Raw genomic sequence first — 15,457 nt, 5'->3', positions numbered from 1 at the left:
CACACATATATATATATATACACACACACACATTCTCTGGATATATGTATATCCAGAGAATGTCTACAAATGGCCAATAAGCCTTTGAAAAGATGTTCAAAATCACTTATCACAGGGAAATGCAAATCAAACACAATGAGCTATGAGCTCACACCTGTCAGATGGCCACCATCAAAAGCAAATCAGTGAAATGAGGATTTAGAGAGACCGAGCACCAGGACACACAGGGCTCAGTTTCTGTACGTCCCTCTTTGTGTACTGTTGCTAAAACTGAAAAATGGCACAGCTACTGAGAAAAGCAGTACAGATGTTCCTCAAAAATTAAAAAGGAAACTACCACATGATCCAGCAATATCATTACTGGGTAAATATCCAAAAGAACTGAAAACAGGACCTTGAAGACATACTGTACCCCTACATCCATTGTAGCACTGTTAAACAACAGCCAAGAAGAAGAATATTCAGAATAGGCAAACCCATGAAGCAGAAAGTAAGTTGCTAGTTTCCTGGGGACTGGGAAAAGTGAGAACTGAGAGTGATATAAACAAGAACAGGCTTTCTCTGAGGGATGATGGGATAGTGAATGTCCCAACAACTACTGTAACTATACAATTACTAAGTTGTACACTTTAAGATAGTAAATGTGAGCTAAGCATGGTGGTGCAGACCTGTAATCTCAGCATTTACAGGCTAAAACAAGCGGACTGCTGTGTGTGTGTGTGTGTGTGTGTGTGTGTATAGTCTATTATTTCTATAATGTAAGTCCCAGAAATTGAGCTCAGGTTGTCAGACTTGGTGGCAAGTGTCTTTACCATCACAAACATACACACACACACACACACACACACACCTGTATATTTGCTATGCAGGCCAACATGAACTGCACAGCAAATATACAGAGGCCAACCAGAGCTACATGGAAAAATAGTATCTCAAAAAAACAAAAACAGCCAGGCATGGTGGTGCACGCCTTTAATCCCAGCACTTGGGAGGCAGAGGCAGGCGGATTTCTGAGTTCGAGGCCAGCCTGGTCTACAAAGTGAGTTCCAGGACAGCCAGGGCTATACAGAGAAACCCTGTCTCGGGAAAAAAACAAAAAACTGGGTATCATAGCACATGAAGTGTTTTATCAGAATACTTGTAAAACAGAGGCAGGCAAATTTCTTCGAGTTCAAGGACAGCTTGGTCTATTATAACAAGATCTGGGCTAAACAGCAAAATTTTGTTTAAAAAAAGCAACAAAGGTAGGGAGTAGGCAGTGGGGCGGTAGTTCAGTGATTCAGTGGGCAGTGTGTCACACAAGCAGAGAACCAGAGTTCGAATCCCCTGAAATTAACATAAAGCTAGGTGTGGTCCTGTGTCTGTAATCACAGCACCCCTATATCAGAGAGATAGGAGGCAAAGGCACTCACAAGGTAGTTAGCCTAGCATAAGCAGTGAATAAAGAACAAAAAGAGCCTTACTCAAGAAGTGGAGGACAAGAACCCACAGCCAATGCAGTCCTTCACACATACACAGAACACACTCATAAAAGAGGATCAGTTTGGGCTGTGATGATGTCCAGCATGTCAGAAAACAAAAAGAATAGGTTTTATATGGTGAGAATTATACCATAATGGAAAAGAAATAATCGTTTTATGAAACATAAAACCAGAGCAAAGGTGTGGAGCCAGGAAAATGCAGACGGACAAGGGGAGGCTCTTACTGTGGCCACACACATTTCTACCTTCAAATTCCTCCCTGAATCCAAGCTCTTTGTTATTCTAGCCCAGTGGTCCTCACCCTACCTAATGCTGTGACCCTTCAATACAGTTCCTCATGTTGTGGTGACCCCCAACCATATAATTGTTTTGTTGCTACTTTATAACTGTAACTTTGCTGTTATAAATTGTAATGTAAACATCTCATATGCAGGATATCTGATATGTGACCCCAAGTGGGTCACAACCCACAGGCTGCTCTGGTTCATAGCAACAAACAAACCACAAATCCTTTCCAATATAAGGCCATATTGTATTCGCATCTGAATCCCCAGTGTCTAATATGCAGGGTTCATTTGCTCATTTGCTTAACTATTTGTAAAGGAGCCAAGTATGATGTTTTATGCCTATAATACCAGCACAGCACTTGGAGGACTGATGCAGGAGGACCGCCATGAATTCAAGGTCAAACTAGGCCTGCCTGGGCTACTTGGCTACAGAGCTTTTTTTTAAGTGGTAAGCATTCACCAGGTATCAGTCACTTTACTCAAACTAGACAGCAGTGAACTGACCATGCGGGCACAGAACGCACATTCCAGAGGCTGAACCAGATCCCTATCACTACTGCCTTAACAGAGAAGCACAGAATGCTGAGAGAATTCCAGCTCACTCTGAAAGGGTGGGGCACTACCTAAGGAAGTGACCAGAGGATGAACAAGACAGGCTCTTTCTAAAGTGAAGGCCTGACCAAGGGGGAAGCAGGAAGAGTCTTGGCAATGAAGAGGAACAGAGAAAAGGCCAAAACAGTCACACTGAAGCACAGCTCAAATGTCCACCAACTGATGAAGGTGTGAACAAAACACCGTACGTCCATGAAAGAATGGGAAGAGTGGAACTGAAGGAAGGGATTTTTTTTTAAAAAGAATGCTTGTTGCTCTTACTTCTTGCTAGGAACCCAAATTTAGCTCCCAGTCCCATGTCAGGTGGCTCATAATTGGTAACACCAAAGCCAGGGTTAATCTGATGCCCTCTGCTGGACTAAAGTACATGCATGTATAAATACAGGTGGGTGCGCGCGCACACACACACACACACACACACACCCCAATAAAACTAAAATAAATCTTTTTTTTAAAAAATGTTAAGGCAGTGGTGGCACACACCTTTAATCCCAGCACTTGAGAGGCAAAGGCATGAGGATTTCTGAGTTCGAGGCCAGCCTGGTCTACAGAGTGAGTTCCAGGACAGCCAGGGCTACACAGAGAAACCCTGTCTCGAAAAACCAAAAAAAAAAAAAAAAAAAAAAAAAGGAAACAAGAGAAACCTGCAAGGTGACAGATGTCGGATACAAAAGCTGGACACGGGATCGTTCCATTCACAATGGACAGACTAGTGCTTGCCTAGAGCTGTGGGGGAAGATACTATGAATGCTACTTGAGTGAGATTTTCGTTTTGGAAGGGAGTACCCAAAACATTCTAAAATTGGTTATGGTGATGGTTATACAAAACCAGCCATACTAAAAACCACCAAAATGCAAGGTTAAATAGGCAAATTGCATGGAATGTGAATTTTCTGCCAACAACCCTGCTATTTTTAAACACATCATTTCTTTAAACCACATTGCTATTGCATTTACTGACCATGGTATTTAGGAGTATAAAGTCATGGTGGCTCTCAGCATGAAAGGCCTTATTCCCTCAAAAGTGCACAGTCTCAGCAAGGCACAGATAGAGGTGAGAGCCTATGAGTCCCTAGAGAGGTGCACATAGGACAATGGGAGTGCAGGGTCATCCTGAACAACTGAGTAAATCTGAGATCAGACTGGGCTACATAAATTGTTTCAAACCATCTCCTCTCCCTCCAAAAAGAAGGGATTTATAAATACGATGAAAAGCAATTTAGCCATTGTGGTAAATTAAAACTACTTAATTTTCAGGCTGGAGAAACAGCTTAGCAGTTAAGAGCGCTGGCTGCTCTCCCAGAGGGCCTAGATTTGACTGCCAGCACCCACTTGGTGGTTCACAATCACCTATAACTCCAGTTCCAGAAGATCTGACCCTCTTCAGCTCTGCAGGGACACATACAGTATGCATACAGACATACAGGAAAAACACCCATACATATAAAATAAAATTTTAAAACTTTAAGGTTTCTTTTTTTTAACCTACTTACTTTAGAACAACATAGGTAGATGCAGTGGGAAAGAACATGGACCAGTCTGGGCTAAGGACAGATGAGAACGCTAGAGAGATGAGTTTAGCCATTAACAGAAGAGACCAAGGAACAGATGTTTATGGGGTTCAAGATGACTCTCTGGTTAAGAGCCCTTGCTACTCCTCGAGGAGACCCCAGTCCCCTCCCATCTGTGACTCCAGGTTTGGTGGAGCTGCTTCTGGCGTCCTCTGGCACTGCACGAATGTGGTGCACAAGCGTGCGTGCAGGCAGAATGCTCATGCACATAAAATAAATAATTCTTTTGAAAAGTTTTTAGCAACTTTGAAAAAGAACAGGTTTTATGTAGGTACTGTAACTACCACATGAGCAACAATCATGGCAAGAAAACATAAAAAAAGGAAAACTGCAGAAATGTGAGGCCAGAAGAGCAGAAGGGAGCTGTGAGGCCCAGAGGAAACACCACTGAGCTGAGACGCTGTGGTCTCTCTCTCTCTTTGCTCCCAAAGCACAGTTGACAACAAACCAAAGCAGATTCTGCTGGAAAGCACGGACATCCCCAACGTGAACTTGGCACGTGGCTGGCCACTGGTTTACTGGTTTTAGTCGGACAGCCCAGATGAGCCTTTAATACTCAAGGAGAAGAGTTGGCAACAGTGAGGGCCAGCAAGCCTAATGAGCCATGGATCTCATGGGAGAACGAGACTGTCTCAAAACATGCTAAGGCAGAACTCTGTGTAACTAATGAGACATAGTTTTTAAAAAGTAATATCCGAGCCAGGCAGCGGGGGCACGCCTTTAATCCCAGCACTCAGGAGGCAGAGGCAGGCAGATCTCTGTGAATTGTAGGCCAACCTGGTCTACACAGCAAATTCCAGGGCTACACAGAGAAATCTTGTCTCAGAAAAAATAATAATAACTGACCAACGTCTTCAATTATTTACCATCAAGTAATCCAAGTATAATGTTTTCAAAAAGAGGAGGAGGGTGAGAAGGAAAGAGGAAGGAAAAAGAAGGCCTTTAAAACTAACAACAACAACAAAAAAAAATCTACAAAATTAATACCCAGGCAAAATATTTGGTAAATAACAATGGACTGGCTAACCATCTGAAGTCTCAGAAAAACTGAAAGTAAATTCTGTCAGTGTGACTAACATCAGGAATGTGTATATGGCAGTAAATCCAGATGCCAAATACGAAAGCTACTTTTCAGAAAGCAGGTTTCAATGTAATGCATTTCAGGGCCCAGACTACCCAGAGTAAAACTCCCAGGCAACAGCAGCCGGTGTAGGGAAAGCAACCAGTGGACACAAAGAAACACTAAAGAGATCTTAAAGCACCTGAGACAACTGGGTGGGAGCCGAGATGGTCTGAGATTATTAGGTTTCAAAGTAACTCCAACCCTACTTTCAACCATCACATCCCTTATGTAGAAAATAATAATAAGAGTAGTAATAATAATAGTTCTGAAAAAGAGGATTTAGTCTTTAAGAAGACAGTTTAAAAAAAAAAACTGGGAGAAGTTAAATGGTTTAAGTTCAAATTCTGCTTACAGGCCAGCAAACGGGCTCGGTGAATAAAGGTGCTTGCCACCAAGCCCGAAAACTGAGCTCAATCACCAGAGCCCACAGTGGAAGAAGAGCACGTCTACACGTTGACCTCTAACCTCCACAAGCACACGTACCCTCTTCCTCTTCATACAGACAATAAACACATAAAAACGTAACTTTAAAAGTTGATCTAATCTATTTGCCCTTTATTGACTAAGCTACTTAGTCAGGCTCACCATGGGATCCGCCAAGCTGTATGAACCGGAACAGCTCCTACTCCCATGCATAAGGAACAGCAATCCTGCTCCTCTTACCACTCCTCACACTACTGGGTTTTTTCCTCCCCAACACAAACTTCAAGACAAGATGCTGATCTTTGCTGATCTGAGCCTACTACATGGAAACCCTGCGGCTTTCCTTGGATGGGGTCAGCTTCCGCTCCAGGTGGCCAGGCACACTGTCCTATCACAGCCTCACTGGCCGCGTGACAAGGCTCTGCTCCAATTCTGTTGTCTGCTGGGGAATGTTTCCTCCCCAGTTCTAGGACTTCGAAGTATCAGACTATGAGAGTGTCTTAAAACGCAAATCTAAAAATATACTCCAGCAAGGGGACACAGTCCTGTATCAGAGCACAGAATTCCAGAATATGAGGCCGGCAGACCATGCCCCGGCCACTGACTCAGCCCACGCTAATCCTGGTGCTGGAAAACAAAGCAATTTCCAGACTTCTGAGAATTCCGTGGTATGTCTCATAACATTAATAACACAAATAATTCTCCTTACTGCCTACAAGTTCTGTTTATTTTTATTTTAGAAATAGGGTCTTATGTAGCCCAGGCTGGCCTTGAAATTACTCTGTTAGCTGAGGGTGCCCTTGAATTCCTAATCCTCATATATTTACCTCACAAATGAGAGAATTATAGACATTTACAGCTACTCCCAGGTGCTAGCTATAATTTTTAAGATTATGCTTGGGCATGGTCATGCATACCCTTAATGCCAGCACTCTAAGAGGCAGAGGCAGGTCACTGTGAGTCTTGGACCAGCCTGGTCTATGTAGCAAGTTCTAGGACAGACAGGGCAATGTAGAGGGACTTTGTCTCAAAAAAACAAAAAACAAAAAAACCCATAAGGTATAGAGGGTTGGTTCAAACGTACCTTAGGGTATGCAACCTCAACCTGATGCTGCATCCCTTTAATACAGTTAGTTCCACACACTACAGTGACCCACACACACACACACCATGAAATTCTCTTGTTGCTACTTTATAACTGTAATTTTGCTACTCTTATGAACCGTGATGTAAATATTTAAGATACAGGATACCTGTTATGGGACCTCAAAGGGATCAAGACCCAAGGGTTGAAAAACCACTGCTTTAGGGTGTGTCTGTTACACCACTCCCAGAGAGGATTAACTTAGAAGAAATAGCCCATCCAGATGCGGGTGGCACCATTCCACTGGCTTTAGAATTAGGCTTAGCAAAAAGGGGAAAAGAGAGAAAATGAGCTGAGCTCTAGCAGTCATCCTTCCCTCTAATCTGCTTCCTGGTCTGCACAGATGCAAGCGAGCAGCTTCATACACCTCTGCTGCCACAGCTGCGAGCCCCTCCTACTGCTAAGCTGTAAGTCATGATGAACCATACCACAATAAACCAGGAGCCAAAGTATCTCCCCCCTTAAGTTGCTTCTTGTCAGGCATTTGCACACAGTAACAGGACAGGAGCTAGTGCTCACCTTAGGATAAGTCCACCATGCAGTTTGCTGGGTGATATCGACCCAGTAACAATAATTATCCCTTTACTATCCTGTTTGACTCCAGCACACTCACTCTCTAACAACCACTGTCCACACTGAGGAACCCTACTTTCTAGGATAGGTAAAGCATCCTGAGAGAAGACAGACACAGAGTAACACAGGCACATTTTTAATTTCAAAAAAAGGAACCAAGCTGGAGGAATCAGACAGAAAGAGAAGGCAGAGCAGAAGCCTCAGCCTCCTCTCTCCCTATCTCCTGAGGCCTCAGCGCCCAGCTTCTTGTTTGTTTGTTTGTTTGTTTTTGTTTTTCAAGATAGGGTTTCCCTGTGTTGCCCTGGCTGTTCTGAAATCCAGAGATCTACCTACCTCTCTCCGCCTCCCAGAGTTCTGGCACTAAAGTCATACACCACCGTGTCTGGCTTCATACCTGGCTTCTTAATGTGCTCACCAACACACCAACAAGGGCTGCCCTGGCCCCACTTGATGCACAAAACCAAAAAAAAAAAAAAAAAAAGCTGTGGGTAAAAGGGTTAGCAGCATACCTTTTCCAAAATGAACTTGTTTAAATATGGCATGTAGCCCTGATTGGAGACAGGCCCCTCATCGTCATCCCTAAAGTGCTCCTCAAGGGCAACCGGGTCATGTGGAACCTTCAGCACCGTGCACAGGTTATGGGAAAGGACCTAAGAGGAGGGAAAAACAACACTGTAAAGACACCCGCTTACCACCACGTAACACCTTACCCACGTGAACAACAAGCTGCCCCTGCTCTAAGTAAAAAATGAGAAGAATCTACCAAACATGGGGTATGGCTCAAGTCTTTTCATTCCTTTTTCCAAGATCTGTTTCACCTGCTCACCATGAGTCAGACCCCATGAAGGTCTGAGAACAAATACTTCTTGACGGTTCTTATTAAGTAGTCCACATTATGGAGGAAAGGGGAGCAGGCACAATAGAATGCATTTAAAATTAAACTCTTCCCCTCGTCAACCTGCTTGGCCATGAGAATTTGTTTACAGAAACTAACAAATGCTGTAAAGCGTTTTGGAGAAGGTATCTGACCTAGACAAGACACAGCTGCCCTGGACTCAACATTTCCCATGTATTAGAAAGAACCATATTAACATAGCCTTTGGGAAGCTCCAGCAGAAGACTGTGAGTCTGGAGTCAAACGGGGCAACGAGTTTCAGGCCAGACTGGCATATCCCTAGTCTCAAAACCAAAAAGGATAAATATTCACAGACACAGAAGAAAAAGACGGCTAGCTAGAGATGCACCTCAGTGGCAGAGTGCCTGCCTCGTGTGCGGAGGCCCTGGGCTACATCCTCAGCAAAAGGGGTCGGGGGACCAGAGCGGAAGGGAGGAGACCTGTTATGCCAGAGCACACACACAGGACTACTGCTGTGGCACAGTAACCTAAGTGCACACTTAAGCACTCATGAGAGACTCAGCAAACTCACCTGTCTCAAGCTTTAAGTTACATGGAAACTAGAGCAACTTCCATTTCGTTTGAATACTGAACAGATCAAGTAAGGTTAAGGCTGTGCTAACTAACTACTCTTTGCCACATTCGCTGGACATAGCTGCGAACTCTAGTCCTTTAGTCCCAGAGGCAGGTGGATCTGAGTTCAAGGTCAGCCAGGGCTATACAGAGAAACCCTGGTGGGGACGGAGGGCGCCACATTCATCTACATAAGCACCTTCAATTTCATTAAGGAAGTCAACTTCTGCATACACCTATTTCAGTTAGGTCTTTTTAAGATTAAAAGTTTTAATCTATAAAAAGAACATTTGCATATCTCCTTTCTATACTGGTTTTGTTTCTCAAAGCTTCATCTGTGTGGAGATCCTTTGTGCACGCTCTATCAATTTTAAGGAAGTCAATTACTAATCGTCGCGGGTGCAGCAGTGCAGACGTTTACCAGCCCTACCAAGCAGGCTGAGCGGCTGTGTTCCTCAGACCCTGTATTATTATACACCAGTGGAGCCTCTGAGAGGAACACAGTAGAGATGTCATGAAGCCTTGCACACCACAGTCAGCAAAATCCTAAATATATTATTTCTTCTATCTATCCCAAAGAGATTTGTAAGGATTGATTTCAAGACCATAAAATGCTTAAAATGACAAAGAAAAATTCCTATATCAGGTTCAAAGACCATCCAAACATAAAAATCACTCGGGACTTTACCAAGTAAAAATCCCCAACCAGTGGTTAAATTATGGTATGTCTATAAAATGTCAAAATCATGATGAAGCTCACTGTGTACTGACAAGAAAATAACTCCACGATAAACTACGTTTTTTTAAGGGTATATAATATTCAAGTGTCACAAGATAAATGAAAAGAGAGAAAAAAATAAGGAATTCCAAAGGAATACACAGGAAACTATTAACAGTGAGGGAAAGGACTAGGTTGGTGGAAGGCCAGGGATAGAAAACAGGACTCATAGCAGCTCCTTAAAAAAAAAAAAAAAAAAAAAAAAAAAAGTTCTTTGCTTTTGTTGTCTAGGTTATTGTCTCCTGTTCTTGGATTTGAAGCCAGGGCTTGACACATGGCTAAGCAAGCACTCTACCTCTGAACTACACCCTACTCTGCACCTCTCATTTTGCTTAAGAAGAAAAGAAAAGAAAAGAAAAGAAAAGAAAAGAAAAGAAAAGAAAAGAAAAGAAAAGAAAAGAAAAGAAGAGAAAAGGAAAGAAAGGAAAGGAAAAAGGAAAAAGGAAAAGGAAAGAAAAGAAAAAAGAAAAAGAAAAAGAAAAAGAAAAAGAAAAAGAAAAAGAAAAAGAAAAAGAAAAAGAAAAAGAAAAGGAAAAGGAAAAGGAAAAGGAAAAGGAAAAAGGAAAGAAAAAAGGTCATGGCCTGCGAGATGGCTCAGAGAGCTTGCTGTTCACACATGAGCAAATCCTAACACCCAGGATCTAAGGCAACTGTGGGCACATGAGCTTGTAATACCTGCCCCGTGGACAGCAGGGACGGCAGCGGCTTGTAATCCCAGTGCTCTGGAGGAAGGTTAGGAGGGGAGCGTCAGGATAGACTAGCTGGAATTGGTTCTGGATTCAGAGTACAGAGCAGTTAAGGAAGATACCTAGCATTAATTCTGAGCCACCAAAACATATGCAGCCATGTGTACACAAACCACACACACACACACACCTTAGGATACGTGGGTGGGGGATCTGGGATACAGCTCAGTTGGCGGAATACTTTGCTGACATGCACAAGGCCCTCTGTTTGATGCCCATCATGGCATACACTATGCACAGTGGCACATGCTTATAATCCCAGCACTTAGATGTGGAGACAGGACAATCAGTTCACGTCATCCACAGCCAACTTCTGAGTTCAAAGCCAGCCTGGGATATCTGAGACTTGAGACCCCCACCTTCTCAAAAAAAAAAGGATAAATAAAGGTGACAAGGTAAATAGAAAACATAAAATACGATGTGAAAATAGCTGATTAAAGCAAAGCTCTGCACTTGGAGAAGCAGCTCAGAAGTTAAGAGTACTCACTGCTCTTGCAGACCTGGGTTAGATTCCCAACACCCACTCGGTGGTTCACAATCATCTCTAACTCCAGTTCCAAGGGATCTGATGCCCTCTCTGGCCTCCTTTGGCACCAAGCACACATATGCTACACAGACGTGTATGTAGGTAAGTCATTCACACACAAAATAAAATGAATAAACCTAATAATTTTTTCTTAAATATTTTTAAAACTAAGATTAAATTTTAAAAAATTAAGCGAAGCCCTCAGAAAACGCATGCCTGCTCTATTCCCTGCATCTGAGTTTCACAGATTCTCCACTGAAAGTCCTGCCTTAGGCCCTGAACACCATCCTTCTCATCTTATAAATAGAAAGAAAGTACTAGCTCAAAGAGTTTGGAGTTTTCTCGACTAACGCTAACACACAGAACTGAGACCAGAACTCGGGTTTCATAATCTCTTGTCTAGCACTGTCTAGTAATAAACTCAATTTTTCAGTTCTCTGAAAAGAATGCTGTTCCTGGATGTTTCTCCCATAGAACCCCTCCCACACTCAGGAGTTCCTATTTTCCCTAATAAATCTGTCTGCCCTACTTTCAAAAAAAAAAAAAAAAGAGGAAAGAAAAAGAAAAAGAAAAAAGGGCTGTTTGTATGTGGAGATGCATGGTTTGGCCCAACGACCCTGAAGATTGGTGAGAACGTCTAGAGTTCTCTTTGAACAGCTGAACAGCAAGGATGGCTGTGTTTACCTCCCAGTACCATGGGGGGTTTTCTTTCTTTCTTTTTTTCCTTTTTCTCCCCTCCCGCTCACTCCAGCCCCACTTTCTCTGGCCCCACTCACTCTGGCCCATAGGTTTGGGTTTTTTTGTTTGTTTCTCATTAAGGATGGTTGTGAGCCACCATGTGGTTGCTGGGATTTGAACTCATGACCTCCGGAAGAGCAGTCAGTGCTCTTAACCACTGAGCCATCTCACCAGTCCCCCCCATGGGAGTTTTCTTAACAACCTTTCCATACTCACTCACGCTATAGTAACAGTGCTGTGGAGGAGACCCGGGTCTCAGGACCCACAATATAAAATGAGGAGATGGGCTCAGTCTAAACTTTGGAAGAAAAAAACCACAATGATTGTTAACCCAAACTCATTTCATGAGTTAATTCTACAAAAAAAAAAAAAAAAAAGCTATAATTTAGATCAATGGGTCAGCTTTGTTATTGTTTCTTTTTTTTTAATTATATAATAAGGCTGAGAAAACACAGTATTCAGAAAGATTAACAACAAAACAATACAAAGTAAATGAAAAACTTTCTAAAGGGATATTATCTCTAAAACTTTCATCAACAATTTTTTAAAGACCTAGACAACATCTCCTTCTTTGATTTAAAAAAGTATAAAGAAATCAAAATTCAGGCTTAGGAAGTTCCTCTGTCAATAAACTGGCTTGCTTCTCAAGACCTGAGCTCCATAGCCAGCCCCATGCAAGTGTCATGATGCCACTTGTAACCTCAGCACTGGGGGGCAGACAGGCAGAAATCCCTCAGGCCAGTTAGCCTGCTAGTCGGGCCTAATCTGTGAGCGCTAGGACAATGAGGGACCCTGCCTCAAAAGAGGTAAACAATATTCCTGACAACGATGCCTGAGGTTCTCCTTTGGCCTTCGCATCCACAGACACACACGCACATGCACATGCACACACACATACACGCTTTATTTAAAAAAAAAAAAAGGAAAAATTCTGATGTCCAAAATACAAGCTGGTAAAAAGATTGGAAAATTAACCCAGTGGTGACACTCACCTTTAATCACAGAACTCAGAAGGCAGAGACAGGTGTATCTCTGTGAGTTCCAGGCAGCCTGGTCTACAGAATGAGTTCCAAGACAGCCAGGGATACACAGAGAAACCCTGTCTTGGTTAAAAAAAAAAAATTGGGGGGTGGGGGGGGATTGGGCCTTTTAGAGTAGATTCACACCATCCACTTTAGATACTGCAAGGAAAGTAGCTACTTTTACAGATGAAGATGTTGAATATGAAGATTAGAAGATGTGCCCCAAATCAATCTTGCATGTCAGGAACTGGGATTAGAACCCAAACTGCTCACTCTGGATTCTTTCCTTGGTATGCCTCCTCCTCTCTGCTGGCAGACTGCCTTGCCTATGAAATGGTAACTCCAAAGACATGTGTGCATGCTGTGCCTAGGCTGCAGGGGTGGGTAGTGACCCAGCAAGATGACTGGGACTAACCCTGTGGTGAAGAACTCCTGCAAGCCCAGAACCATTCCCTGTGTGGAAACCTCCTCCTACCAGCACAGGCCTGTGAGGAAACCACGCCCAGAGGCATTAGCCCTTTCTCCACAAGGAAAAGCACAAAAACAGATCAAACAAAAGCAATCAGAAGCAAAAAAGACTACAAGTCCCTAATTTGTAAAAGGATTGCCATGAGCTGTTCCTATTAGAGTCTTTACAAGTTGCTTGGAAAAGCTGAATTTATCCCACTTCAAATGCTTGCTCCTCCAAAGCCCATTCTTTTAGCACCCACACCATTGCTAAGCAACTTTGCTCCCAGTCCCCTAGTAGGAAGAATAAATCATTGTTACACAAGAAAATATCCACATCCATGCCAGAAACTCATCTCTCTAAGCCCTGCTGCTGGCCCTGTATAGAGAGCCTCTGCTCTGAGGCACTGATTCCGTGTGTGAGTGGCTGCTGTGCAGGGCTTGCAGCTATCCTTTTAAGCATTTTCCCAGCTAACACACACACACAGAGAGAGAGAGAGAGAGAGAGAGAGAGAGAGAACGAACTACTCAAAGTTTACCCTCCTCCCTCCCAAAGATGTAGAGATTCTAAAGGGTTCTTTGAAATTACCCGGAGTCACACACAGCTTCCCTTTACAGGATGTGCGTAATGGGCAAGATTCAGCACTGAGAAAAAGGGGTGGGGATCTCTATTCCAAACACTTGTCTGAGTTGGCACAATTATAGAACTGTAATTCATAATGAGTGATCTTTTTTAAACCATGAAAATTCCTGTCTGATTTATAAAGTTTCAAGCTAATGGCAAGTTACCAGAAATTCCTCCTAACAAAGAGTCAAAATGACCAACTTCCTACCTCAACTATGCCCTGCCCTAAAGGCATTGTCTACTAAAAGTTCTGCCCCCTTTCCACATGGAGTCATGTTCCCTTTCTGCCCTGCTTATCCCTGCTGTGTCTTACCTGATTCTTTCAAATTATCTTCATTCTATTAGCCTCAACACACACACACACACACACACACACACACACACACACACACACAAAAGCTCACTTCAGTTCAAGTACAATCAATCACCATCCTAGATGCTTTTACCATTTTACCAGATAAATGTTCAGGTGCTACTCATATTGTCTGAAGGTCACCAACAGCTAACAGATTTAGAAGCCAGTGAAATACCCGAGATCCACACATAGTCTTCCCACAAGCCAACTCACTTTAGCTTTCCAGCCTTAGCTTTTCCTGTGACCTTGCACAAACACTACAAACCCAGCCAAGCAAGTTCACTCACTAGATCTCAGGCAAACCCTGCAGCTCCCCTTTCCTGAGTGAGGTCCACTCACCTCCATTTCTACCTGAGAACTAGCTCTTCCTAAATGCCCAAAGTCTCTTCTCAAGCTGGGTAGCCCAAGCCATCTATAACTCTTGCACTACACAGTTTCATAAGCTTTTCTCACACAAGATCAGACAGACATTCTGAGAACAGTGCCAGTATCTCACCCTCACTACATACCCACAGTACATGCTGACCAATATCTACAATGCTTTCAATAACAGCCGAATGAGTTCTTAATAGTAAAACTCTTTTTTTTTTTTTTGTTTTTTTGGTGCTGGGATTAAAGGCATGCGCCACCACTACCCAGCAACTCTTAATATTTTAATAGTGACGATCATTTTAAAGTCCACTCTTTCTGATTTGGTTTGGTTTGAGTTTGAATTTGAGTCTGGGTCTTGCTGTGCAGACCTTAAACTCATAGCAACCCTGCTGCCTCCACCTCTGGCATTACAGGTGTAAGCCACCTCATTCAGCGTTCTATTTCTTTACTTCACAGATAAAAAGACTGAGGCCCAAGACTTGACCTAAGTCACCCAGTCATATGCAACAAAGAAGGGACTAGAATCCAAGTCTCTCAATTGTGCCACAGTGATGTCCTAGACTAGAAACAAGCCTTCAACCCACCCACCTCCTTCAGCACTGGTCATTCTTCAAAAATTTGAGGAAGTATACACCAACACACCCTGCGTAACGAGGCACAACACAGCAATTATTCTGTTCCCAGTGCCAGTGGGGTCTCAGATCACTATCTGAGGTCAAGGAAGAAATATCAGCATGCAACTGCTTTCTTCTGCATGGCAGAGAACGAGAAGGATAGAGCCAAGGGAGAGCATAACCCGGAGGGTGTCTCACTTACTCTAACTAAAAGCATGTCTTGATGCTGTCCACAGAATATGCAACACTGAATTATGAATGTGCCCCTGGATCACACACTAAATGAAAAGCCCTTAATTTTTTGGTAAATTCGTCAACTTCACCAACAATTTACCAGAAAGCACTAGTAAATTTCATCTCATAAGTTTTAAATTTTCCCTTTCAGAAAAATAGATACCCAAGCAAACAAAAAGCTTAATGCCACAATATCCAAACCACTCTCAGAAATAAAAAATAGAAACAGGAACATATAATAGGAAAATGAGCCATGAACATGGATAGGAAGCTGATAAAGGAAACTGAAGACTAAAAAAATAAGACATTTTGCAAGTT

The 15,457-nt window shown here is 42.8% G+C and overlaps 1 protein-coding gene across 1 annotated transcript in view; it reads right to left on the bottom strand.

Moving 5' to 3' along the window:
* Swap70 (SWA-70 protein) overlaps positions 1-15,457 on the bottom strand; it is a 61,804-nt gene that overhangs the window by 32,259 nt on the left and 14,088 nt on the right. Inside the window, exon 2 of the mRNA NM_009302.3 lies at positions 7,724-7,864. Coding sequence (NP_033328.3) covers positions 7,724-7,864 — 141 coding nt within the window. The remainder of the gene's footprint in view (positions 1-7,723; positions 7,865-15,457) is intronic.

The sequence above is a fragment of the Mus musculus genome, chromosome 7 (genome assembly GCF_000001635.26).
Source record: "Mus musculus strain C57BL/6J chromosome 7, GRCm38.p6 C57BL/6J".
NCBI classification, from domain to species: Eukaryota; Metazoa; Chordata; class Mammalia; order Rodentia; family Muridae; genus Mus; species Mus musculus.
Note: the sequence above shows the minus strand (reverse complement) of the source record. Positions and strands in the feature narration are given on the sequence as shown.